Genomic DNA, 26162 nt, shown 5'->3' on the forward strand with positions numbered 1-26162 from the left:
TTTCCATCATAACGTTCTACTTTTTTGTACTTAGAAAATATGGCAATAAAATATCATGCTAAGATTAAACTTGGCATACTTAGGTCTGTCCAGGAGTAACCTCAATTAATCTTTTTCAGCTAGCAAGTAAATTGACTTAGTCATTTTAAAATCACTTGAAAAGGAAAGCTATAGAGGTTCTGGTTCTCATCATTTTCTTGCAGTCACAAGTCCACAGTTTCAGCACCCCTTAACTACTCAGCTAAAAGAGTTTGCAAGGACTTTTGATCCTGAATGCGCTGAGAAGGCTTTGTGCCATGGGTGGGATTACATATGTAGCCCCCTGCCTTGCCTTAGCTATAGAGAGGAGGCTAAGAAAACGTTATAGCTGGATCACTATGTGCTGTGCTGCTTGGAGCTCAGAACTGAATATAATAAACTTGTGTGTTTCCCATTTGGAGATGCTGACTGCAGGAACAGGGACCTCACAGCCTTAACAAGCGTATCTCAGACACGTCACGGAATCACTTGGAGTATTTCCAGGCAACCATGCAGAGGTATCTATATTCCTCATTCTACTCTTTCAAGACTTAGGGAAAATTAGACTGGTAGAAATCAGTCTGGCAAAGTGTTCTGGAACACTGCATTTTAACAGAATGACAGTCTACCACAGTACTTGCTCAGTCATTTTTTGAAGGGTAAATGTAGCAGAGGTATTCTTCAAAAGCTGTTTTTCTTTGCACTTAAACCTAAGTTCTGTCTGTTCTCTGCAACATCAGAAATTTGTTGTCTGTGACTGCTCAGAGGCTCTTGCTTGCATTAGGATTCCACCGTGCTGTGTGTTAGTCAGCCCTTCACAACTTCCAACTCTGAACCTGCATCTGAACCCAACATCCATCAAGTTTGATCTGAATCCTAAGGGCAAAGAGGCCTTTACTAATGGATCCTACTGTGGGATCTGATCTTCATCCATATTTGAAGTGATTTGTTTTCCCATCTGCAGATTTCCAAGAACAAAGAGGGAAAATAAATTATTGGTCTGAATATCTGCCCCATTGTGATTAAGTATGCCCATGACGCATGTAAAGACTTCTTGGGAGCACTATTTTGTTGCTGTCATGAAGTCTCAGCTGTTGTCTTTTCTAGAGCATTTCAAACTCTACATATACTTCACAGTTCAGCTTTCCTGTTGCTACAATGTGTTAGCAATTAATGTACAATAAACAAGCAGACAATTGTTCCATTTCCAGGGAATAAAATCTCCAAGGATAAAAAAAAAAAAAAAAAAAAAAGGAATAGAAACTATCCATCCTTCCCCATATCCTGAGAGTTAAAAATAGAGCAAGCAATTAACTCCCCAAACACACTACATGGTTTAGGGCACAGTTAAACAGCCACTTCAATTTGGCATATGCTTTTACTGCTCCTGAAGTCCTGTCGTCTCCTTACCCTTAACTCTTCACTTCCCACTTCTCCTTGGTGTTAACACAAGAGTTCAAGCAACCTTATGGTAAGGTGGGTGGAAGAGCTGTCTCTACCAAAAACAAGGGGTTTTTTTTTGCTTAGCCTAGCTTTCAGCTGGGTCAGCCCCCTTGATGTGACTCACTGTAGTACCACATACATGCCAAAGGAGGAGAGGGTGAGATGAGGTGAAGATTGCATAAGCTGCTGTGACTGCCAAAAAACTGCTCATGCAACCACAGGCCCAGTCCCAGTCTTATTCCTGGGGGCAGAAATGTGAGAGGGAGCCTGCTTTCTCCACCGGCTTGTTCTCTGTCGCTCCCCTTTGGCAGTGGCAGCCTCCCAGGTCCTCAGGGTCTGGAGCAGTGTCTCTGGGTAGCAGGATTGCTAAGAGGTGCTGGGAAAACCCCAGCAATGCAGAGCTAATGCTCAGCGCTTGTAGCAGGACAAACAAATACAACCAAAGAACACTGCTCTGATCTGATGCAAGGCAAGTGAAGTTTCTTTGTTAAGATACTGTCATTGCTTCCCCACTTCAAGGGCTGAAAGAGGAGGTTACAGGGTTAAGAAAATGGATCCTGAGAAGATGAGGAAGAGAGCAAAATTAAAAACCATAACATATCATTACACTTTCACCTGCAAATCTCTTCTTTTCCCTAATCAGATCCTGTGCTCAACAGCCAGAGGTCACTAAAAGATGAGGATTTTCCTGCTGTCTGCAGTGAACTTCACTTTGAGCAGGAAAAATGTCAAACGCAGCTGGCTGGCTTGTGGTTTGCATCTCTTTCAAGCTCTGCATTGCCCTTTGTTCTGCATGAAACATAACTCTGGAAAGCCAAGCGAGACTTGGGGGCTGCCCAGATGGTTTGATAAACACTGACTTAAGCGCCTGAAGTAGGCATTTGACTACTTTACTTCTTTTAAGATGTCACTAAGGCACCCATTATTTCTGTTCACTGCAATATTTCATTTTATTCCTACCCGTTACAAAGCTGCTACTCTCAGTAGGATTGTGTTACAGGGACTCTAGAATCACCTTGCTCCCAGAAAGGTATCTCAAAGGAGTGAGGGTGATGCTGCTGAAGTCCTGCTGCATGCTGCTTATAAGCAAATTGATGCTGGCCTGATAGTCCTTATAGAAGACTGCTTCTCTTCTTTAACGGTACCTTACAAGGTCAAGGATATGCACGTTTAATATAACAAATCTACAGCTCCCTGTTTATCTATAAGCTCCACAGACTGTCAAAACTACTAGGACACTAACTAAATCTACTTCACCGGTCACATCTCTAAAAGAAAACTACTCAAACAGCATGACTATATTATGATGTCACTTGCTTTACACCAATTTTATTAAAAAGCTAGAAGAACGCAGCAGACACCTTAAAAATCTGTTCTGTGATGATCTTATGAGAGATGATGTACATGCAACTTTACATCTGTGCTCGATTCAGAAGCAGAATGGTGATTGTGTTTATGGCTTGTGAGATGTTCAGCTGGCCCCCAAAGCGCACTGTACATCTAACCACAATAACTTTGTAAAGGAAAACTCACACAACGTGCCCCATATCGTCAGGACCAATTACATACAGTTCTTAATTGTAACGGTTCCAAACAAGTGCTATACACGCTCTCCAGACCCTAAAAAGCACCTTTCTACATCCAGCCTGCCTCTGCACCTTAGGGAGTGTAGCTAAGCAGGCTACCCTGGCTCTAAACAGGCTGATGCCTTCCTCACACTGGGAAAACATTCAGCTGTCCATGTACAGCAGATTTACAGGCCTTCTGTGTCAATCCAACAACTTCAAAAGAATCAGACAGGGAAAAGATTTAGCCCTATAAATACTATTATTTGAACTTCTCTTTCCACTTGGCTACAGATGAATTCAGCGTAAAAGAAAGGCACATAGTTAAAACGTGAAAAAATAGTTGGGTTTTCAGAAGAGCTCTGTTTATCTAGTCCTGCTCTAGTTTGAGGAGGTTAAGCCCCATAACTGAGCACTTTTGGAAGTCAAAACACGACTGTTCACTAAGGCTCTCCAATCACTGCTTCTTGAAGGAAGACGGCATGTATGTTAAAACATATTACATGCTACATGATAAAACCAGAGGTTATCCTCTTTTGCAAGTCTCATGGTACGAAACTCAGCTGTTTTGCTCTGCACAGGTTCCCCTAACTGTACACTTGGTTTCGATCCATCTGGATTTTCACCACAGAATTTTGCTTTGAGTTTCCAATTTGAATACATGAAAGCTCTGCCAAAACCACATCACATTCAAACCACAGGAAATCATGAATTTGGCACTGTTTTGACATGGAAGCTGTAAACAGTGTGCAGGTTCACTCAAAACTGGATCACTGTCCTTTGAGTTATGAAACACAACAAAACTTCCAGCAAACCAGGTCAGAATTTTGAATTACTAAAGCAAAGAGAAATTATGTGATTTTTGCATGGATCAATATTTTGTTATAAGTATTCCTCCCTAGCTTTTTTCCTTCAGCTATAAACATACTACGTGGAAGAATAAAAAGAGAAGCTGGGTTTCCTTCTTGCCAAGTTTGAGTTAAAACAGGATTTAGCTAATTCTTATAGCTCTAACATACACATATCCTGTTAAAGACATGGGTAGTTTCCTATCGGCAGTCATGAGCATGAGTAACTGTAAAAGCCAGAGTTTTACCGAATATATGAATATGGTTTAGTTTTATGCGCAAAATGATAGGTAGTCAACTTACAGGTTACTTACACCGCTGCTATAAGAGCAAGCCTCCCATTTAAAATGCAATAGGTTTTCAGCTGCCAAACACTGGATTTTTTTCCCCAGGATTCCCGTTAGCAAACCACAAGGAACTTTTATGAAAATGGAAAAGTCTGAAGTATGATTTTTGCCTTCAAAACAAACACTGCCCTAAAGAAACACATATTTGTAAAGAAGTCAGAAGTTCATTGGGGATGAAAGGAAAACAATCTCAATTTCCAGACCAAACCTGAAAACAATCGAGATTCCAAACCTTCCCAAGGCAGAAGTTTGAATGCAGAGCTACATGAAGGTGGTTTGACTGAAGTCAAACAAATATGAAGCAAAATTTAATCATGCAAATGAAGATTTATATTGCTGTACTGCCTGCAAGAAAATGCAGTTTAATCTTGCTGAATTTCATTTTTATGAGATTTTTAAACCAGGCATTTTGAATGTCAGGAAAACTCTGCAGGGATCCCTAACACCCAGAACCATACATTGGACATATCTGACCTGTCATAGAGTTTTCAGATGTACATAGTTGCTCTCGCAGCTTTTCCACGTCGTCTGGATGAACCTGTTCATACAAAGTGCTGCCAAACCATTCAGACTGCGGCTGGTTCAGCACGGGAGTCACAGAATCTGATACGTAGATCACTCTCCCTGTCTCAGCTGCAACTACAAACAGGAACCCATCTGCAGCCTCCAGGATAAGATGCTTCAGCTCCTTCCAAAGAAAGGATTTGATTAGAATGCCAGCAAGAAAAAGGAATTAAATAACACACCTGTCACTGCCAAAGAATATGGTTTTCTCGCCATCTTAGTAGCTGATCACAACCCAGGCAGAAATTTTCACTGCAGTATTGATATAATACCACAACGAAACTTGCAGCAAACCATCAATTGCTGATCTTAATAACAAACAACGCTTTGTTTTCCTTTATTGTCTTTCATCTGGTGATCACAATGCACTTTAGGAAAATTAACTAAAACTAACCGTATATTGTGTGATAGGCATCTAACATTTAGGAAAAAAAAAAAAGTTATTTAAGAGTACAGACAGAGGAAACGAACAGCTATAACTCATATGGCAAACTCATCCCTTAATTAAATGACCTGAATAATTTAACTGGAAAGAAACCAACAAGTCTTTCTGGTTTGGTTTTTTCCTTCTTCCCCTCAGGACGAGCTCTGTTTGTAAATGAAAGTGTCAATGGATAAAAGACAGAAAGTGTAATGGGAACAGGGACGGGAATCCCCAGCCTCCCCTCCCATGAGGGGGCCTGAGCCAGTACACAACAAGGTTGTATCACTTCTTGCTTTTCTTTTCCAGCCTGTGAATATGAAGCTTCAGAGATCCAAAGGGTCTGGAACACCTCTGTCTTTGGCCTTTTCTTTACACAGTACCTTGCTCATCATCCTGGGTACTTCTGTCCTGAGACACCCACACACCACCTGGGGATTGGAAGGGGGGCCACAGGCCTTTAAAGCAAGGCATTTCTGTCCCTTGCTTGCAGGCACTGGGTCTAGACACTCAGTACCTTGAATTGCACATGCAAACAGGTGTTTGAAATGCTACTTTTGCTTAACAGAGCTTGAAAACCTCTCATGGGAAAGGCTGATAACTATCACTGCAGTTCCTGGGAAACAAGCTCAAGCAGCTTTTGCTTAATGGCTCCAGTGACCATCAGAACTTGCTAAGATACCGCATCTGGAACCCAGACAGAGAGCTCTGGATGATCTGAGTCCCATTCTGGGTTAGACAGCTCAGCATGACTGGTGTGCAAGTGGCAGGTATTAGCTGGTAAAATGAGGATCACTATCTGGAAAATTCTACTAAAGAAATGGATAACTCATCTGAAGAAACACTTAACAGACCCTCAACTTCTGCCACTTTATTGTAGAGAAAGCACATCAATTCTGAACCACTTACTAAATTAAAAATCCTCATTGCATAGCTAGCTGCACTATACAGAGGATAAAGAGACCTGTTTTGCACACATTATTAACAAAGATTAAGATAAACTCTTGTCATTCTGCAAGGTTAAAAAAACCCAAACAACCTTCACACAACGGAAAAAGCTGCAATGAGAAGTGACTAGGGTGCCCTACCAACAACCAGCTGAATGGCACAGTCCCTCCAGAAACACACTTCAGGAAAGCCAGAATAAGTAAAGACATGAACACTGAGAGGTCAGCAGCAGCTGCTGTTTCTCTAATAGAAAGAAGTATCGCCTCTAGCCATAACTTACATGTGTAAGTGCTTAAATCGTTCAGACCACAAAAATGCACATTACACCCAAAGGACTTCAAAAACAATGAAGGTGGTAGGAATTTTCAGTGCACTCAGTTAAACACAGTTTTCTTTTGAGCACTGGATGCATCTTCCTTCCACAGAAAATGGAACCAAGGAAGTAACTCAGCCAGTACAGATGGGATTCATCTCTGCCTAGTTCAGCTGCTGGCAACTTAGGCATTAAGACTAAACAATGTTTTTAACCTTCCTCTAAACCCAGGAGGGAGAGGCAGGTCCTTCCAAAATAATTTTTACCTATTTTAGCAAATCTTTGTTAGGATGGGAAGAAGCCGGTTCTGGAGGTGAAAATTCCTTTCCAGTGATGAAAGGCAGCAAGTGACTTGCTTTTCAGATGGACAGACCTCAATGATAAGAGTGTCCATTTTGCTGCTTTGAAGAGAAAGATTTGTCATAAGGTTAAAATCAAGACCAAACATTGACAAAAAATTGTCTCTATTCACACCTTGGATATGTGGCTTGTACCAGTTACTACACAACAGGGAAGGATCAAGCTGAGACCCTATTCCCTCTCAGCATTCACTCACATTGTTTAAGACCACAAACCAGAGAAAACAGACATTTGAAAAAAATCTACCTGTTCTGTAAGAAATGAAGGCTTGTAAGCTCCATCAGTAGATTTGTTTCCAGTGCCCCTCATTGATTTCATGTGTGAAACGGCCATCCGAAGAATTGTCAACTTGTCAGGCTTACGAGCCAATGCGCTACAAGTGGGTACCATATCGGAGAGTTCGGTGATGTATTGCGTCATCTTATTTCTCCTGCGTCTCTCAATTTCACTATGATTCTCCCTGAACATTTAAAGAAACACCAAACCAACAGAAAAGCAGACATGATCAGTGTAAGAATTTCCATTGGAGGTAACAAATCATAATACTTCACAGTTGTTTTGCTGTTTTCACCCCAAGAGAGAAAAGTGCTTTACAAAGCTAAGCACTATTATCCCACAGGTTTTTTTCAGTTTATAGACAGAAAATCCAGGCCACAGAAGGATAAATATGATTTGCCCATAGCTGTGAAAAGAACCCATATTTCTAGCTATTGGCTTGTGGCTTTCATCTCTTAACCAGTTTAATCTCCTTTGGTTTAAGGACAAAAAATGAAATAGAGACGTGAGGAACTGCCAACTCCACCCAAACTCCTTAATTTGCTGTGATGCATCTCACAGCTTCCAGTCCTCAAGGTGTTGGATCTGCTTATGAAACGTCTCTTTTAGAGGAAACCTCTCACTAACAGCTGGATCAGGTCAGCAGTAAGCATCAGCACTGACTTACAAATAACCCAACTCAATGACAACACAGATCTCCAGTCCTGTAATGGTGTGTGTAACGTCCCGCATCCCTGTAGGGAGACCCTACATGCCTACAGGATCAGGCTGCAGGCTGGGACCATATATGGTATAAGAACACATAAAAAACCCAACCAGAAAACAAATAAAATGAGTATGAAAGACAGCAAGTAAACATCTGGCTTGTCAGACATAGATCAGAATTTATGTTCAAGAACAATCTAGCACAGCAAGGAAATAACAATGACAGTACTTGATGCTGCCCCACTTCAGCTGAGCTCCAATGTTCTCATCCTTTACAGCAAACATATGACTGAGGTGGCAAGTCAAATTTGAGAATTCTCAAAATGGATAGTCACCAAAATCTTTCAGAACTGAAGATCTGAGTTTTCCCATACTATAAATCACTACTGCTTGACCACTATTAATGAATTACACCAATATATAGATCTGAAATGGTCCAAATGGACCTAGAATACTTCAGTGCCTAGCGCTTATTTATTCCATACTGTACCTGTCAGGTGGCAGCTAAATACAAGTACACGACAGGTACATGATGCTTCAGATGTCAAAGCAGCATCTTCCACTGATTTCAATGAGCTGTGCATGGCATTTTCTTGTGGGATCGCTGGCTGATCCAACAAGATGTGAAAGGTGATCACTCGGAGAGTCCACCAGCATTGACCGGTATGATAACACAACATTAAAAGAAACTGCAACATTCTTTGAAGCTGACCATTAACGAAGACTGATCATGAAAGCAGACGCTGGGCTTTGGCACACTTTTTGGCCAGATTTAATAACGGAGCCTTTTATTAAAACACAGGAAAAAATCCAAACTGTAGTATGCTGCTTCCTGCAGCAGAGGAACGCAGGGGCTTGCCCTGCTTGACAATGTGATCCTGCCCCTGCACATATAGGTGTTATATGCACGAGGCACTCTCTCCACAAATACCACTTGTTAAAGCTACGTGCAGAGTTATTATTCCTACTGATGTCTGTTCTTACTATCTGATATTCAGGAAATCCAGCTATGGGTCCCTGCAGTGACAGCCCACGGCTGTTCACTAAATTACAGCCAGTTCCTTGGTTAAGGTCACTATCTACTTAACTATCTATTACACCGTAATAGTGAACCTTTCCATTTCAAATAGCTGATAAACAGCCTCTGCGTGGGTCTGCCCAGATGTAGAACAGTGCCCCTGGGAGCTGGATCGTATACACATACACAAGCAGAACAGCCTGTGTGACTGCACATGTACATAAGAGCACGCGTGTGTACATGTCAGCACATACATGCAGATAAATACGGACAAGGGGAAGAAAAATGCATTTTCACATGATGAAATCTTGCTCTGAGCTCAGCATTTTCACAGAAATGGTGATCAAGAAAAGAGAGACAAACAACACACATATTCAACATATATTTTACATTTATAAATACATTATTACACTGTCTGCCACATACATTTTACATTGTCTGCCACTAAAGTATTTTAATACTCCTGAACACTGATAACAACCATTATAAAGAGTAAACAAAGAGATTGCAAAACTTTCTGAGAAGAAAGAAATGAATATCCAACAGTCTGTTTCATTTATGATTATAAAAGCTAAAAAGTAATAGTATGTTAATGAACTGGCCATGAAAACACTCAAGCAAACAAAACCCTGAAACTTTCCTGAAACTTGTTCAAATTTAAACCCTTAAAAGAAAAAGAGGGGATGTGCTCCTCTTCCAAATGTGTCTGCCCTAGGAACCCTGGCATTCATAGACATGTATACAGAACCATGTCCTACTTCTGCCACTTCTAACTTAGTTTTTATATGGAAATTTTGGAGGGATGTTAGATTTTGGGAGACTGCAGGAGCTGATCCAAACCCACTTAGGACCAGTGTTAGTATTTGGATCAGCCAGCCCTCCTGACTTTTGATCAGTCAGAACAGCATTATATAAAATAAAAATGGGGGCAAACCATATTTGATTTTCCTTTTTCCTACCTGGCCATCCTTTCTGTGTCAGCAGTACTTTGATCATCGTCCCACCTAGAAACAAAATAACCAGCTCTCTAAGCTAAGGCACACGTACTGAGATTTTTTGGACACGAACATCCCCCTCTTTTCTCTCAGCAGAAGAGCTCTACAGAACACGCCTACCTTGCAAACTTTTCCTTATCACCAGAGATTTGATCACCATCATACCTAGAAACAAAAGATAGTAAGTAAATCTACAAGGGTTATGCACTGCATGACAGTCAACACAGCACAAAGAGGTTCACAACTGCAAACTATTACATACAACAGGAAGAAAAATGAGGGCATGAGAACAATAAAGCAAAGAAAACGTAGAGTCAGATGAAACTTCCAAGCCATGCCGATTCAAAAGCTTCATTTATATATTCAGAAAAGTTGGAGACACATTTCAGTGGATTTATGCAAACACTCTGACGTACACTCATTGCTTGGAAAACTTAACAACCAGCACCATTACAGAAAACACCACTGAGCTTTTAGAGACAGCAGCCCATGAAGTATTCATCCTGTGTTGGAAGTGAAAGAGCTCTATCATTTTCCAGATTGCAACCACAACTCACTCCATTCAGCAGAGGGCACTGATGGTCTACAGATAACATGGGAGGGCAGAGACACGCGATTAAGTGCAAGACATTATATAAGGATGCGTTCAGATAAAAGCTCTAGTAGGTACAGACACTCTACCGTCTGTTGGGAAGACTGGCAAAAGTCAGTCAGGCAGATGAAACTGCTGGATAGATAGAAGTGAAATCAAACCTGGTTTAAATCCCTAGAAGTAATGAGGTATCTCATTCCTACCCAAATCAACAGAAGTTAGATGCCCAAACAGGTATGTGCAGTGTGTGTATTGGCAGTGTATTGGCAGCAACTTTATGGAGGAAATCCAGAACAATGGGACTTCTGCCTCGTGGGATTAAAGTTTCACTGTTTCTGAAGTACAGTCCCAGAGACAGGCAGCAAGGTGACATTTCACCAAAAAATGACATGCTGCTCCTCCTTTCCCTTTCCTAAAAACATACTAATCATTTGAGATTAGATTTTGCTAGCATAGTTACCAAAAGATGCATTTGTTTAAAAAAGATCTTACTTTTGGACAAATCAAATTGTTTGTTCCAAAACAGAAACTGTAGGTTTAGAAAACACAAAAATAAGGCTAACAGCTTTTCTAGAACTGAAGAGTTTTACTGCTCAAGAATAGTCAAGGGAGATTTTGTATTAGAATTAATGCCTTTTCAAAATGATGTAATTTATTACAACAGACAACCTATGAAGGTCCCATGTATTAGCTAACAAAGTAACGCAGCACAGTTAAGCATCTTCTCTTCTAAAAAACTAACAGTGAACTTTTTTTCCTCCTCAAATGAGTTAAAACTAATTTTAAGTACCCCAACTGCGCAAGTTCGTCTATGAGGTTTCATATTTTCCTTCCTCATTAAGACTCATTCAAACGCTGAAGACAAAGCTTAAGCAAGACTTGAGCTGTATTTCTTTGTTGTGTTTAACGCCAGCACCCTCAAAACATTCAAGTGAAAACATCACTTCATTCCACTTGACTGCCCAGAGAACAGACCAAGCCCCAAAAAATTTTGAAACAAAAAGAGATTCAATGAGGAATGGCCACATGCCGTTAGGTGAGAAGTACATGCATACGCCTCCACGGGACGATGAGATGGCATGCAGAGGTACCTGAGCTGGCCTGGAAGTCCCTGAGAAGCAAGGTGTGTTAACTCACGTGGAGTACCGTACTAACACCACTACCTCCTGGGCTGCCACTAGCTTGGGGCTTGTCTGCTCGCCTGGCTGGGCTGAGGGTAGTATTGCCTCCAAGCACTGTTTTCTCCCTTCCACTCTCTGAGCTGACCTCCCCGCGTGCGTGTTTCCTCAGGCACTTCAGTCAGAGCCAGCTGGGTTAGCTTGAACATTTAAACAGCAGTGCTTTGCTAACCAAATCATTTTGACCGAGACAAGCTAGGAGTCAGTCACGTAAGCAATTTGGAGAAAGAAAAAGTCCTAAAAGGAAGGCACAACTAGAAGATGTCTGAACGTGGCCCCAGGTGTCCCTGCACTGTTTTTCTGTACTCTCTATAAGCAGAACAATCTGGAGGGGGTTGGAGCATTTAAGATTTAAATATCCGATTTTGATCTGACATCTGAAATCAACTGAGTCTAAGCACAGCGCAGCATACCTCTCCAATAAAAATAATGGAACTATTGGCTCTCCCCACCACAAAACTTTGAAAGGCTGAAGCCAGGATGGAGAGAGACCAACCCACGTGCACCAGCGTGCATGGAAATCCTGGCGCTTATGCAGGCACAGATCAGGTCACATTCATCACAAACCTTGTTCCCTTAACATGTATCTTCTAGCAAACACCAGGGCTATCCCTCAGACCACCAGCTGTAACACCAGAGACTGGAATATCCTTTCTGTAAATGACATCAGCTAAACAGGGGTGCTGCTGGTCTTGTCCAGCAGGTTGTGATACGCTGTTACGACACAGCTTCAACATACTTATCTTTCAGACTGACTAGAAAGATCTTGTTAAAATCCTACGTGACAGCTGTGTTTCAACATGGCTGCTGCTATAGAGCTGCAGTTACAATCTGGATAATTAGCAGTTATCTGCGGGCCTCAAAGTATCTACCCCTCACTGTAGCTGCTTGGTTTCTAACGAAAAAATGCAAACAGTGTGACCAGAAAAAAAAAAAACGGAAAAGTGAAAAAATGGCAATGATGCTTTAATGTTTGTTTTTATTTCTAGTCTAGAGTATTTCATGTTAATTAACATTTATTTTGGTGATTTTTACTATTCAGTTACACCTAATGGTACATAATGAGCTTTAATCTTAAGAAAACAATCCACACCTCTATAATCTGTCATATTGTCTTAACAAGCACTTAACATCTGAAGGAAATTCAAAACAAAGTTCATTTTCAGTGGCAGAAAGACAACTTCAGCAACATCGAACCAAAGTTCATCTACAGCAGTTGAAATAATAAGGTAAAAATCACAAATTGTCTCATCTGACATAACTGCAGAGCAAAATTATGACACACACACACTGTCAACTCTACAAGCCAATAACTACATTAGGCAGATTTCTGCCAGGATGCCTAATTTGCAGAGGATGCTGATACAAACAGTAACTAAAATTCAGGTCAAGTTGTTGGCAAGTTCTTTGGCCATATTTATATTGACTTTAAAACATCAATAGCAAGACAGCTGTCTTTCTGCACTGAAAGAAGTCCGCGATTTAGTCAACTCTTTGCAAATGCTCACCTTGAAAATTTGCTGGGCCCCTCCCCATCTTCATCATCGAAGTCCATTCTGTAAAAGCAAGATTTCCAAATCAGTAATCATGATGCTGGCAATGGTGATAGGAACATTCAAGCCAGTGGTTCTCAGCCTTTTTTGATTTATATTTTGACTGGAGGTGTTTACGACTGTAGATTCCAGTCTTGCTCATATTCTCCAGACCACCTAAAAGTAGCTCATCAGCTGCCAGGAATACAAAGAATACAAAGTTTTAAAAAAATAAGAGTAATAAATCATTGCTCTTCTCCACAGCAATCTGCACTGTTAAAATTAACAAATAAAAAGAAATACTAAATAAATGCAGTTCTTGTGAGAAGGTCAGAAGTAGTTATCTCTGAGGCCTGATAAAAGTTTACAGAAATCAGTGGGGACTCTATGTTAGAGAACTGAAATCAAGGCTAAAGAAAATAAAGCTCTAAAGCTGTATGCATAATAAACACCAGGCCACTATTTTTGCCCCAGCCTAAAGAAAGCATGTTAGAGGTAGAGCAGAATAAACTGCCAGCCTCCCTGCTAAGAGGATTATCTACGTCACTGCTATTGATTGTAACCGTGGTACATTCTTTAGACTTGCCCTCTATTACCAATCATTTCACACAAATCACCAACCAGTCTGCGGATAGCAACTATTCTGTGGTATTCCTGTGATCATTACTAAAATGACCTATGGATCTACCGTGCACCTACACTTACGTGGTTTATGTCCCAGACTTTCTTCTTAAGTCAGCAGAAGAGATGAGCTCTTCCTTGAGCCGAATCCCAGCCCTCCAGTTGGGCTCCTCCAGGGAGCCACAAAAAGCAAGAACTTCTTTCTTCACCTCTTACACAGACATACTAGGTAGATTGACTTCCTAAATTAGCCACCTGAATTACTTTTTTATGTTAGGCAGTGTGACTGTCTCCTCCTCATTGATATTCAGTTGTCACAAAGTGATGCAATAGTATAATTTCCACAGAATTTTATACATTTTTATACCTTTAAAGAGGTGAACAAATATATATCCCAATTATAATGGGGTGACTCTGTCATTAAGGTAGACTAAGAACCAAGCTGATATAAAATTAGCATATACAATTTTTGCATTGGTGTATTTATTTTAATAAGAAGATAACATTAGTATGATATACAGACCTCGATCAGTCACTTAGATGTAATCTGTGTAGATACAAAAACATAGTTTTGTTTTACAAACAATTTTGTTGGGTTTCTTTAACACTAAGCTTTCTAACATTTCAGTGTAATAAAACTTCATACAATCACAGATTCCACATCTCTAACACTCTTCATATTAACAACAGATATAAGTCATACTAAAGGCATAAACCCTGCAAAGTGACAATAACATTTATCTCAGTATTAAAAGAAACTCCTACCGAGTAAAAATTCAGATTTGTATGTTCAGAATGTGGGAACAACGATGTAAAAACACTGTCTAAAACTGCATCAGCATAGAAAAGTACAAGTGCCAGTCCAGCAATACTGCCTTGCTTCCTAATTCTGATAATCAAGACAGACTGGTCTATAAAAGATGTGTCTGAGTCACAGCAATCTATGTACAATCAGAACAAGGGCAGCAAATAAGCACAGGAATTGGATATGGTATTAGAAAAGTCACAGTAATATTTTCCAGATGGTAATAGTGATTATTCATTTCTGGAGGAAGCAGAGAGAAAACCATTTTCCCCAAAGAGTCTTAAGAAAAGATGTGCGTTTAATTTGGTTAAGTTTGATGCAATCATCATTTTCACTATAAATTATCTTTTCGCTCACCTAATTATCACCAAATCTCGTTTCAAAGTCAGTGACGTCCCCGCTGCCTTGCGCGGAACACCACCGACATCCAGCGGCCAGCACCCTGGCTCCTGAGCCAGGACCCAGCTGGCCAAAGGTGGCCCTCAGCCCTGGCACCAGCAGCCTGCATTTCCCCAGACCTGCTGCACATACGATACTCCCAGCAATTTAAAATTTCCTCGTTATCACCTAGCCGAAGGTCTCCTCTTACCTACCTTCTTCTTCCCACATATAATAATGTGTCTGTAGGTGACATTCCAGACCAAACTCCTGAGTTAGTTCAATTGCAACGTTTCTACCTACACTGAAAATGTGAAAGTCGAAGTTAGAGAGCTGTTTGCTTACAAGCAGAGGGCACACTCTGGCCAGCACTGGGCTGGCTCCACCTTAAACCACTCACAAAAGCATCACATCAGGCATATCCTTCTATAGTTGCAGTGGCGATTGAAACACAACTGAGAGAATGCTCCAGTTTCAAACTCAGGGAGAAAAGGGATGCAGGAAATATATATGTCCATGGGGAAAAGCCTTTTCTTAGGGATTTAATAGAACGCTGCTTTAATTTGGGATGGATTAATTTTGTAACTCCTTTCCTTACCCTCCAATACACTGAGATCCCGTGCCCTGGTAGATTTTCTTAGCTTCCAGCCAAATACTTCAGCTGAGTGCTAAGAGATGGATTTTCCCCCCACCATCAAACATTAGCTCTACTACATTTAGTCTGGTTTATTATTACTGGAATATAATGCAGACAATTACAGAGAAGCTGATGACAGTTAAGGCTTTGTCCTGTTGCCCACGCTGTATATCTACTTCCAAAGCAATAAGTGGGACTAACACACCTATTTATCCAGATGGCTGGATATCAGCTTCTCATCTTAGAAGATCTTGATGGGTTAATATCCATAGGTAATACCTACCACGTTTATAGTGGGCTCATCACAGCAGAATCTGAGTGCTTAGGGTGCAATACCAGACCGTAGCAGGCTAAATCTTTAAAGAATTATCTTTCCTTTATTAAACTACTTAAAAACCTTGACTTTATTCCAAATGCAGGATCATAAAAAAATAATAAATTGAACATAAAGTTCACTAAAAATGTCAATACTTGTAAAAATACAACAGCAAATGTATCTCTATTCTATCTTTGTTAATAAACACAATTCCTAATTTCACATTTCACTGTGCAAAATGAAAAAAACCCTTTCAAAACATGAAAAAAAAATCCTCAGGTATAGAAGTTATTGATTCCAATGTCCTGCCTGAACCACGATGCCTGCTTTACAGCAAAGTGCAGTGAAAGATAGGGAATCAGTTGTAACCTTTAGCAGAACACATAAAACACAACATTCCAACAAACTCCTCATACCCTGACAGATAAGATCTCCTGTTTAGATAGACGGTATTGCACATTAGCAAAACAGCAGAAGCAGCCTCGAAGACAAATGACATCATTCCAGAAGTTTCAGAAAGAGTATCTTTTATCTTCATTTAAAATTCCCATTAAAAAGAGACTTTAAAAAAAAGCTGCACTATGCTCTTTTGTTTTGAAGAGACAGCATAAATCTTTTTTTCCTCTTTTATACTGTTCATGTCAATCACGAAACGGCCTAATGTATGAGGTACTTATTAAAATATATTTTCCTCAAAAGATGTGTGGGTACCATAAATAACCATAATGACAAAAATACTTTAAAAAAATATTTATTTTTAATTAGAAACATTTTCATACAAAAAAACCCACAACAAAACCTCCAATAAGGTGGTCCTGCACAGGTTAAAAAATTGAGATGGGAGAGGATTTGAACACTGCAACAAAATTACTATGTAAAATTCCCAAGAAATGTCAAAAGATGGCTTGCCATGATTATACAGCGTAGGAAGGAGGCAGGCAGGAATGATCAAAAGCCGATGCAGATGTGAGGCAGATGGGGATCTGTACCACAGCCTTTTGTTTGGTGCAATATCGGGGGGGGGGGGGGGGGTACAACCAGGGAGAGAGGCTGATGGGCTGAGGTCTCTTCCTCCCCATACCTCCCCAGATCACAGTTCTGGGTCAGAGAAAAAAGAGTATATGCTTAACTGAAACAAAAGAATGCAACTGTAAAACAACCAACCGAAAAACCCTACCAATACTCCCTCCCCAAGTACAGAGAAGTTCGGAAGGTGAAAAAAACCCATATCCCCTAATACAGCAAAGCCTAAAGAAAAACCACATTAAATAAAGAACTGACATTACATTAATCTAAGGTAGTCATCGACCACTGCAGTACATTATCTTAAGCTGTCACTTTTTTCTATAAAGTACTTGGTGTAATTTATAGAAAGGAAAAATATTTTTCTGGGCTGTCAATGAAGCTGAATGCCTACACGGCAGAAACACCTTCTGGATAACCAATGAGTTTGAACTGATCTACATTCAAGTCCATACAGCAATTATTCTGCCAGCTTGCCTCAGCAATTATGAGAAAAGAAACAATTTTCAGAGATAACCGAAGCTGGAAAAGATGACTGTGTTCACTAGCTACATTCCTTTATGTTTGACACAAAGCATTCATTTCTAAAATGCCCAAGGATTTAGGTGTACAAAGATGTATCACCAGGACAGTAATGAAAGGACCAAGTGTTAGTTGCAACTTTGTTCAAAGAGAAGCTAGGAGGAATTAGACACAGCAGGCATTCTTCCCCTCAAGGTCTGAACACATACATACTGAACAACAAAAAAAAAAAAGAAAAAAAAAAGGCAAAAAAAAGCACCCTCAGCTCAGGCTTGCAGAAGAGCTATTAGTTCAGAGCTATGGTGCACAGATAAAATACCACCATCTGGGTATAACAGCAAATCTATACTAACTTACTCACTGGATTTGCATGTTAAATACATTTAAAATAATTTGATTTTATGTTCCTCCCACCCTCCCCCCACTCCACTTTCTCACAAATAGATGATGATACTTAAAATGCAACAGTTAAAGCATAGCATTCAATTAATATGAAGTCAGTATTTAATATAGTCAGAAGATTTCACAATCAGCAGCATCAACGCTTTGGTAACAGTAATTTGCAAACTGGTATTCACAGTTGACATGGTTTACGATCAAAAAAAAAAAAAAAAGAGATCAACTATCCTGCAATTCAAAAGTACAAAAAGTGATATACATTATATAGCAATGAAACGTTAACGCTTTGTTTTCTCTTTTGAGTGCAAGTTTGAAAAGGCTTTTTCATTGAACAGTTTCAAAATAAAAATGTGATGCCTGTCAAAGACAGATTTCAGGAGCTTCTCAGACCAGTTTCACGCAGTTAGCTCAGCATATGAAGCACATTCAGCAATGATAAGTCTCCAGATTGCCCTGTCCGAAGACCTCCCCTCAGAACAACCACCCTGAGTGTTCATATCACACCAACTTAGCTCCACGTCCAAGGCAAGGTCTGCCTTCTCCCTTCTCAATTCATTCCAGGACTGACACTCCCACACCGTTACTTGAGCAGACACCTAAAACTGGCACTGTACCTTGGTGAACAATCCTACAGTAGCTCTCACAAGGAATAGTGTCTTCTCCTTAAGTGTCCATCAGTGAAGATTTTACGCTATCAATCCTGTTAAGCCTGTCATAGTTAGGTCTAAATATAAGACTAATCAACCTCAGATCAGATATCTCTAAGGAAGCATCACCTAAAGACTATTACTTGTGATCAGCCTTTGATAAAAACAGGAGTTTTCTGTCAATGCTGGAGAGTAGTTTTCTGCACTTCTGCAGCTCTTGCTACAGTTTTCTTCTAACATAGAGGATTAGTATCAGTTGCCACCGAGCAATCTAATGTGGAAAAACTATCCCTATACCACACGAACTTCTGAAGTTGGATAAAACAAATTTACATCTTTAGCAGAGCCCCCAAGCTAGTGCAAGGGCTGAACTTGATTGAGACTTCTTTCTCCCAAAGGCAGACTGTGCTGCATTTCCAGTGAGACCTAGAATATCGTAGACCACAATCTCTGAAGAACGATTGCTTGTGCTATTTCTGTACCTGGGATTATAAAGAAAACATTTTTAACAGAAGGTTTCTAAATGAGAGATTCAAAGTTCAAACTTCAGATGAAGTTGGATAAGTCTGCATGTGCAAGTAAGAACTCATCTCTCTGCCTTTATTCACATGATAAATCCGTTTGGGATTAAATAGATGCAGGCAATATGCATTCATTACATGTACAACAGCCACAGGATCCAAACTCCGTTTCTGGATGCTTTGCCAAACCTAAAAGTCTTTTAAAGCATGCAAAAGAACAAACAATACACTTATCAGCAAGTTTGATCTTGCAGGAAGAGTAGATACATCGAAGAGAAAAACAAACCATCAGTGACTAATACCAAAATGTCCTTTACCTACATAAACGTTACATAATAAACCCGCACATATACAGGTACATTTTCAGTTTTTCAATACCAGTCATTTCCAGTGTCAGACCTAAGACAAAAAAAGAAGAAATGGCTTACCCAGAGCGGCGCTTTCCTCCTCTGGAAGGCATGGATCCTGCCATTCTTACTTGTCCACTTGCCATTGGTGCCACCGGCAAGGCCACCGAGCCAGGAATATCTGATGCCATTTCTGTAATGGAGAAGTAGGGAAAGGGACAGGAGGGGGAAAATTCTTTAATCCATTACCTTCAAGCAGAAAACTGTGATGACAACATTCGAGAAATTTCAAAAAATAAGCTTTCCTTTTTATTTCTAAGGAAAAGTAAAGCTCTCCTATCAAAGACCAGCAGATTCACAGCTCCCTTAGAAGAGCCATTACAGGTGCCTTGGGAGACAAAGAGAATCACAGGTATGTGATACCTGTACACCTGAAACACCTCTGTATTTCAATTTACCTAATGGTTCTAATTTTACTTCTCACAGGGGCTGTCAGATGAAGGCCAACAACCTTTCACAATAGTTGAACTGCCCTATAGAGAAAAGCAAAGCTGAATTCCCAAGGCAAAGGGACCTGTGGATCGTGGTACCAGCATACCAAGAAAAATAAAACTTCAAAAACTTCTCGGTTTTCCAGTAAGGTCAAGAGTTTAGAGCAGGGACGAATTATCAGGTGACCCTGTTTTTTAATTATTTATATTCTGGTGGCATTCAGAGGAACTCTGAACTCAGCAGAGCTCCAAGCCCTCCTGTATTTGTGTGGTGCCTTGCAGAGCAGAACCAAGGCTGAAATCCAGGCTGATACTCATTCCTCTGCCAGTGCTCTGGGTATAGCCACAGGTTAATGAGAGCTTCAAACCTCAAAACTTTGATCTGAGGAAAAGCAAGAGCACACCTTACACAACACTTTTCAGACCGCTAATGGCAAGTACTTTTACAACCTGTTAATAACAGTTCCTTACACTTCAAAAAAGAAAAGTGGAATGTAATTTATTTATACCCTTTTCTTCTATCCCATGGGTTAAGCATGTTTTGCTTCTGTGCAACCCTTGTAAACTATGTAAGCAATTAAAACTTTTTTAATGCAGATATACTTTACTCACTCTGAAATGAAAATCTACAGTCACAACATTTAATTATCTTGAAAGAAAATTCATCCTCCTTTCAACTTTTTTTTTTTTAAAACTTGGCGGAGTATCTGGAGCTCCAGATAAGTATATTTACTGATGGAAAGCAAATCTGTTAAAAAATCCAGCTATTTTTTCCCCCGACAGGTGAATAGAAAATAACTTCAATTATGGAAACAGGAATCCATGTTCTTTCATTATGTCTGGAGAGCACTTCATCTCTGCCACACTTTTTATAAATACATTATGCAACATTATGCATTTCAAATAATAACATTTTATCTATTCACTGATTCCATGAATTTCTTCTAGTACATTTACTTTATTAACTCTTTTTCAACTAAAAAGCAACAAAGTACTCATCTAATATTTTTCAATGAAGTGTGCAAGGACAAACAATGAGACCTCTGCTTGCAACACCACAGCACAGAAAGATCCACTGTGTCTAAAGCTGCTGCTAGGTGGAAACACTACATTAATGAACATTAGCATATCTCCATACAAATAAAGGCATGGGCATCCAGACAACTGGTAAATCACTATTTCCAGAGTAAGTACTCTTAGCAGTCTAATGCCAATAATTCACTTGGAACACCCAAGCTCACATTTCATGGATAGAACCGAAGGTCATTCTGAAATGCTCTGCTCACTCATTTATTAAAGCAGATGGTAAAAACCATAATAAATCTACTTGCAAAGTGTCCCTCTCACTCAGACACACATTTCAGTATAGATCATCAAGGGGATCAGATTTTTTTAAAGTAGTAATTGAGAAACAATTTCAGATCAACTCTGAGCTGTATTTTAAGAGTAAAAACAATACCGCATTTGTAATTGTGATGAGAAATTCTTGTAAGCTCATTTTCCTCAATCTAAAACAAAGATAGTAATAGGCAAAGGGTTGGATTCATCTACTCTTAAAAGTCTGAAAGTCAAAGCTCATTATGTAAGGTAACTTTACAGATCACTAGAAGGGAAACAAAGCACCATCCTTGCACTACTGTGCATCCCACACTTAGAGGCACATCGAAAATAGGTTGAGTAAACCTCTTTCTGTAGGTGCCTTGCTCTCACCACTGACAACTCAGGCAGACCTGATCAGATGTCCAGTTTAGGTGGCTGTGGTTAGGCAGACTGAGTTTTTTTTCTGCTCTTATGTTTAGCTTTTAATGTATGAAGACATGAGAGGCAAGGGTAGTTACTAAGGTTCAAGTAGTAAGGAAATCAAAAAACTGTGCATTTTTTATAAGAAAAAAAGAAAGGCTAGAGGAATGGCCAAACCATAGGCTCAGTTATATCAGTGTCCAAAAACACCTGAAAGAAAAAATTCTGCAACAAATAGATCATCTGTCTATCAGGGTATAAACTGAAAAATTACTGTGTAGGTATCTTGAATCTCTAGAATGGCAGATCAAAACAAGTGCAATGAATAATGTAACTTCTTACACAAAAGAGCCTTCAAATATGTCTTCACAGTCCTGGAAGAACAAAACCAAGGTCACTGAGCTGACCACTCTAAAAGGATATTTTCAAAAATTTCCAAGTTATAAGCACAAGAAAAAAAAAATCAGCAGATCCATAGGAAAGCTCAACTAAGAGGGAGGAAAACTTCAGGCCCCTCAAATCAGAAGACTTTCCATTATACAACAGTCTGAAGGTGTGACAGACCTGCACATACATCAGTTTACCTTTCCACTTCACAGGTTCCCATGTCAAAGAGACCTATTGCAGCTTTCAGAAAACCCTCGAGGGTGGACATACACAGCTAACAAAAGCAGCCAGCCTTCCAATATTTCCCTCCTGACACAACAGAATTAAGAGTTGTGCAGATGGAGAAACCAGGAGGGTTGGATCTCTTTCAAGTCCCACATCGCAAATACAGCAAAGAAAGCAACTCCAAGGGCAACATCACCATGGAGCACCCAGAACCTGACCTGCCTCAGCGAGGGCAGCTAGAGAAGCAGTGAAGCATCTCACAGACGGTCTCGGTGTACAACCAGTGACACCAGAGCACTACAGGAGGACTTCAGGGACAGAGCTGACAAAATGACTCCACTGCTCAGCTGCAGCCAACTGGGTGTTGGAAGCTGTTACCGAAATTGGATGGTTGTGCAGAAATATAAGCACTAGATTGTGGCTGTAAAAACTCTACTCACAAACTAAGAGCTCCCTGCTTGCAGGCTGCAAGATCATCTGGGGAGACAATGGAATGGATCCGAGTTGTTTCACAAATTACTTCTAGTAATCCGTAAGCATCTAAAAGGACCAGATCTTTGATGATATTTTTACATTTATTTTAAAAAGGGTTGGCCAGAGAAGTTATCTCATGTTATCTGAAAAAATGAGGGTCAATCTGGGAAGGCAGAGCCAAAAAAAAAAAAAAGAAAAATCTGATGGAACAATCAGCTGCTTCTCTGGCTAAGCACCTGAGAAGTTACCTGTCTGTGCATTCTCAGGGAAGAAAACAAGAGAGACAGTGGAAAAAAAACACCCATAAACTGCAATCACAGATAGAAATATTGTGGTAGAGAGGTACTCCAGGGAGCCTATTACCCTTTAAAAAAAAAGAAAAAAATAAAAGAAAAAAAAAAGGAGCATGCATTGGACACAGACCTAAAGAAAAAAAAAATCAGAAGGGTAACCTGCAATTGTGTGAAGTTATATCAACATAAATTTAGGGCAGCCCCCTGAAAGTAAATGAAGCTATTCTGTTGTAGCATAAACTAGTATGAAAGCCCAGCACTGCAGAAGCAGGTGTCAAATTAGTTATATATATTTTAAAAAAAAAAAATTAAAAAAAGAATTGCTGGGTCAACAGTCATAAAGATCACATTTCCAGGCTCATCTACACCCACGTCCAGACGCATGTTAACACTGATGTTCACAGAAGTGTTTCAGCAGCAATGAACATTAGGAAACAAGCTGTTCTCTTTCTGAGATTGGACCTTCTGAGAGTGGACTTTCCTTCTGCCAACAGAAATAAAACAAGTGTTGCTTACTTTACTCAAAATTAAAACATGACCATAAGGGTATAATGTTCAGAAAGTAAAGCAAGGTCAGGCTGGATGTTCATGAAAATCATCTATAACCATCAAGGCAGTGTTCTGAAAAAAATTAATTTAGAAGTTCCTTAGTGTCAAACAGAAATCACTTTGCTGCTGCAAAAATACACACAGTATTTCATTTCAAAGTTAGAAAGTTACCTAGAGATCTGCCAAAGAACACAGAAATGCTATTAAAATAAAACCCAGCACAACAGTCACAATCTTTAGCGGATATTCTCCCAGTTATATGACACCTAACAGCTCTTGTCATGCCTGGACGCAGGCCTGATCCTGTCACTAATGTTCATCCTGGGGATCCCTGAGGAGCCACACTAATCCAAGGACAATCTCAGTGCTCAATGTAAAAGCCGCAGAATTAGTCCCTCCGTTTCTGTCCAGAATTAATTTCACTGCTGAACCCTCCAAGCTTGGATATTACACTTTCCTCCAACACCGTGTGTAGGTCGCCCCCAAAAGATTCAGGGATCTTTTTGAAATAAAAGACAATCTGCAAACGTACATTAAAAATATAGGGATAGAACACAGGGATTTATTTCCAATAAATTCCACGTTCATCTCTAACTTTGTTAGAGAGATCAATATAAGTAATAGCTACCGTGCAGTTCACAAAGCAAAACATGAGAAAAAAACCCTAAAGGCTGCACAAAGATACCTTGAAGGTGCACATGAACCACAATCACAGCAACATTACTGGACAGTGCAACACGCCAGGATGAACCTGGACTTCTCTTTTTAGGCAAAGAATTATTAAACCACAGGTCTTAATCTCAAACTCTAAATCTCGAGCCTCACCCCAGATCCACCACACAAAATGCAGCTCTAACTTGTCTCTGACAAAAATCTGTGACTTGCTGAGCCACCCCCAGAGCAGCGCGGCTCTTTGGCCAGGTACCCCCACAGCCTGCAGCACACAGCTCTGGAGATGGCGTTTCGTGCTCTGCTCCTCTCCAGAAACCACAGCCATACATCTTGATGGGAAGCTTTGAAATACAACCAGACGCTGTGCATGACGAGACTTTGTAAATCCATTTTACAAAAGGTCCTATTTAACCACACTATTTTCAGCCACTCGGGCATCATGGGCTCTAATCCCCTCACCTACACACGCCAGACACAGACAGGTCCAGGTTTAAATCTGAAGCCTACTGAAGAAATGTTTTTCCCGACTTCAGCAGACTTCGAATCCCTGACATTAACTTTAACAACCGGTTCCAGGTTTGCTTTTACATGTCATGTACCACTGAGCATGCTCTCCACAAGGCTCTTTGATCCTTCAGTATCTACTGTAATAAACAGGATTAAAGTCAGATACCAGCATCTGATTAAACGAATGAGATTCTACTTTTATCAATACCAATGCGACAGCTTTCCAACCGCTAATCCATAGAACGACTGAGATGTCAATCACCTCCAAGTAAATGTGGATCTAAGGCTAAATACAGAATTATGAACATGCCCTCTCCGATGAACAGCATTGTACACAGAGATTTTAAATGTTCTAAGAAAACAGATTTCAAAAACTTCTTTGGAAACTGTATTTTTCCATACCCTGAAGTCACACAGGAGTTAGATGCGTCTCAGCAAAAAGGTTTTGATTGCAGTCAATTGCAAAGGAGATTTTCTGCCTAGCACATAGACATTTAAGAATAAACTAAACCATGTCTCTTACTTTTGAATATGCCAATAAAAATATAAAGACATCATGTAGCCAAAAATATTTCATAGAAACACCTATGCTAAAAATCTAGCTGTATATTCAGTCATTGCTTTCACATGTTAACTACAGAGATTGTAATACAGAGCTCACTCTCAGGGAATACAAAAAATAAAACATTTTCATTGTTCCTGATAACTCTGTTCATACTGTTTTACTTGCATTCCATTGCCAGATACTTTAAATAGACTTCACATCAGAAAGATCTACTGTACAGACAGGATATGCAGAAAAGCAAAAACATTCTTTTCCATGCTCTTAACAGAATTACGATAACAAATAAATCACAAAATATAATAAATCCCACCTTTAAGGAAGACTTACAGAGATGCTATTTCTTTCCTGTGAACAAAACCTTCTTGGAGAGAAATTTTATCCGCATATAAGAAGTGTCAGAAACCTCTGGGAAGAAATGTAGCAGCATTGGTATTCTGCTCAGAAAATGTCATCACAGATCTGTTTACCTTAACTGTGGACCATGATTCAGCCGGTGACAACCGTCTTGCATACTGATCAATTTATTTGCAGCAAAATTACTAACATTTTCTACTTTAACCATTTAGGTTCTGGAAACAGCTACTAAGATAGGAAGGGCTTTTATGAATAATATATAAATCCTACTTCAGTAAAAAATTTCCCCTCCACCACAATACCCTGTACTTTGGGGTGGGGGGGTGGGGTGTCCCCCATAATCTTAAAGAAAAATTAGGACATGTGGTGAGTACTTACTAGCGAAACGTTCCCTTTTTTAAAATTAAAATCAGAGCTTTATCATCCATCTGCATCACAGGTGAATGTTAAGTACAGATGAAGGGCAGGGGGAGATGATGCAATTAAGCTGATCAATGGGGGGACTGGCTAGTCAGCAGAGACAGTGACCAACCATTTAGGAGAGTGGCCTAACTGGTGGTCTAGAG

The 26162-nt window shown here is 39.9% G+C and overlaps 1 protein-coding gene across 1 annotated transcript in view; it reads right to left on the reverse strand.

The window, feature by feature from the left end:
• The window catches only part of ARNT2 (aryl hydrocarbon receptor nuclear translocator 2), a 104726-nt gene that overhangs the window by 59848 nt on the left and 18716 nt on the right, over positions 1–26162 (reverse strand). The window contains exons 2-5 of the mRNA XM_074917141.1: positions 19421–19532; positions 13100–13147; positions 7074–7287; positions 4696–4909 (exon numbers count right to left, since the gene is read on the reverse strand). Coding sequence (XP_074773242.1) covers positions 4696–4909; positions 7074–7287; positions 13100–13147; positions 19421–19532 — 588 coding nt within the window. The remainder of the gene's footprint in view (positions 1–4695; positions 4910–7073; positions 7288–13099; positions 13148–19420; positions 19533–26162) is intronic.

The sequence above is a fragment of the Athene noctua genome, chromosome 13 (assembly GCF_965140245.1).
Source record: "Athene noctua chromosome 13, bAthNoc1.hap1.1, whole genome shotgun sequence".
Lineage (NCBI taxonomy): Eukaryota > Metazoa > Chordata > Aves > Strigiformes > Strigidae > Athene > Athene noctua.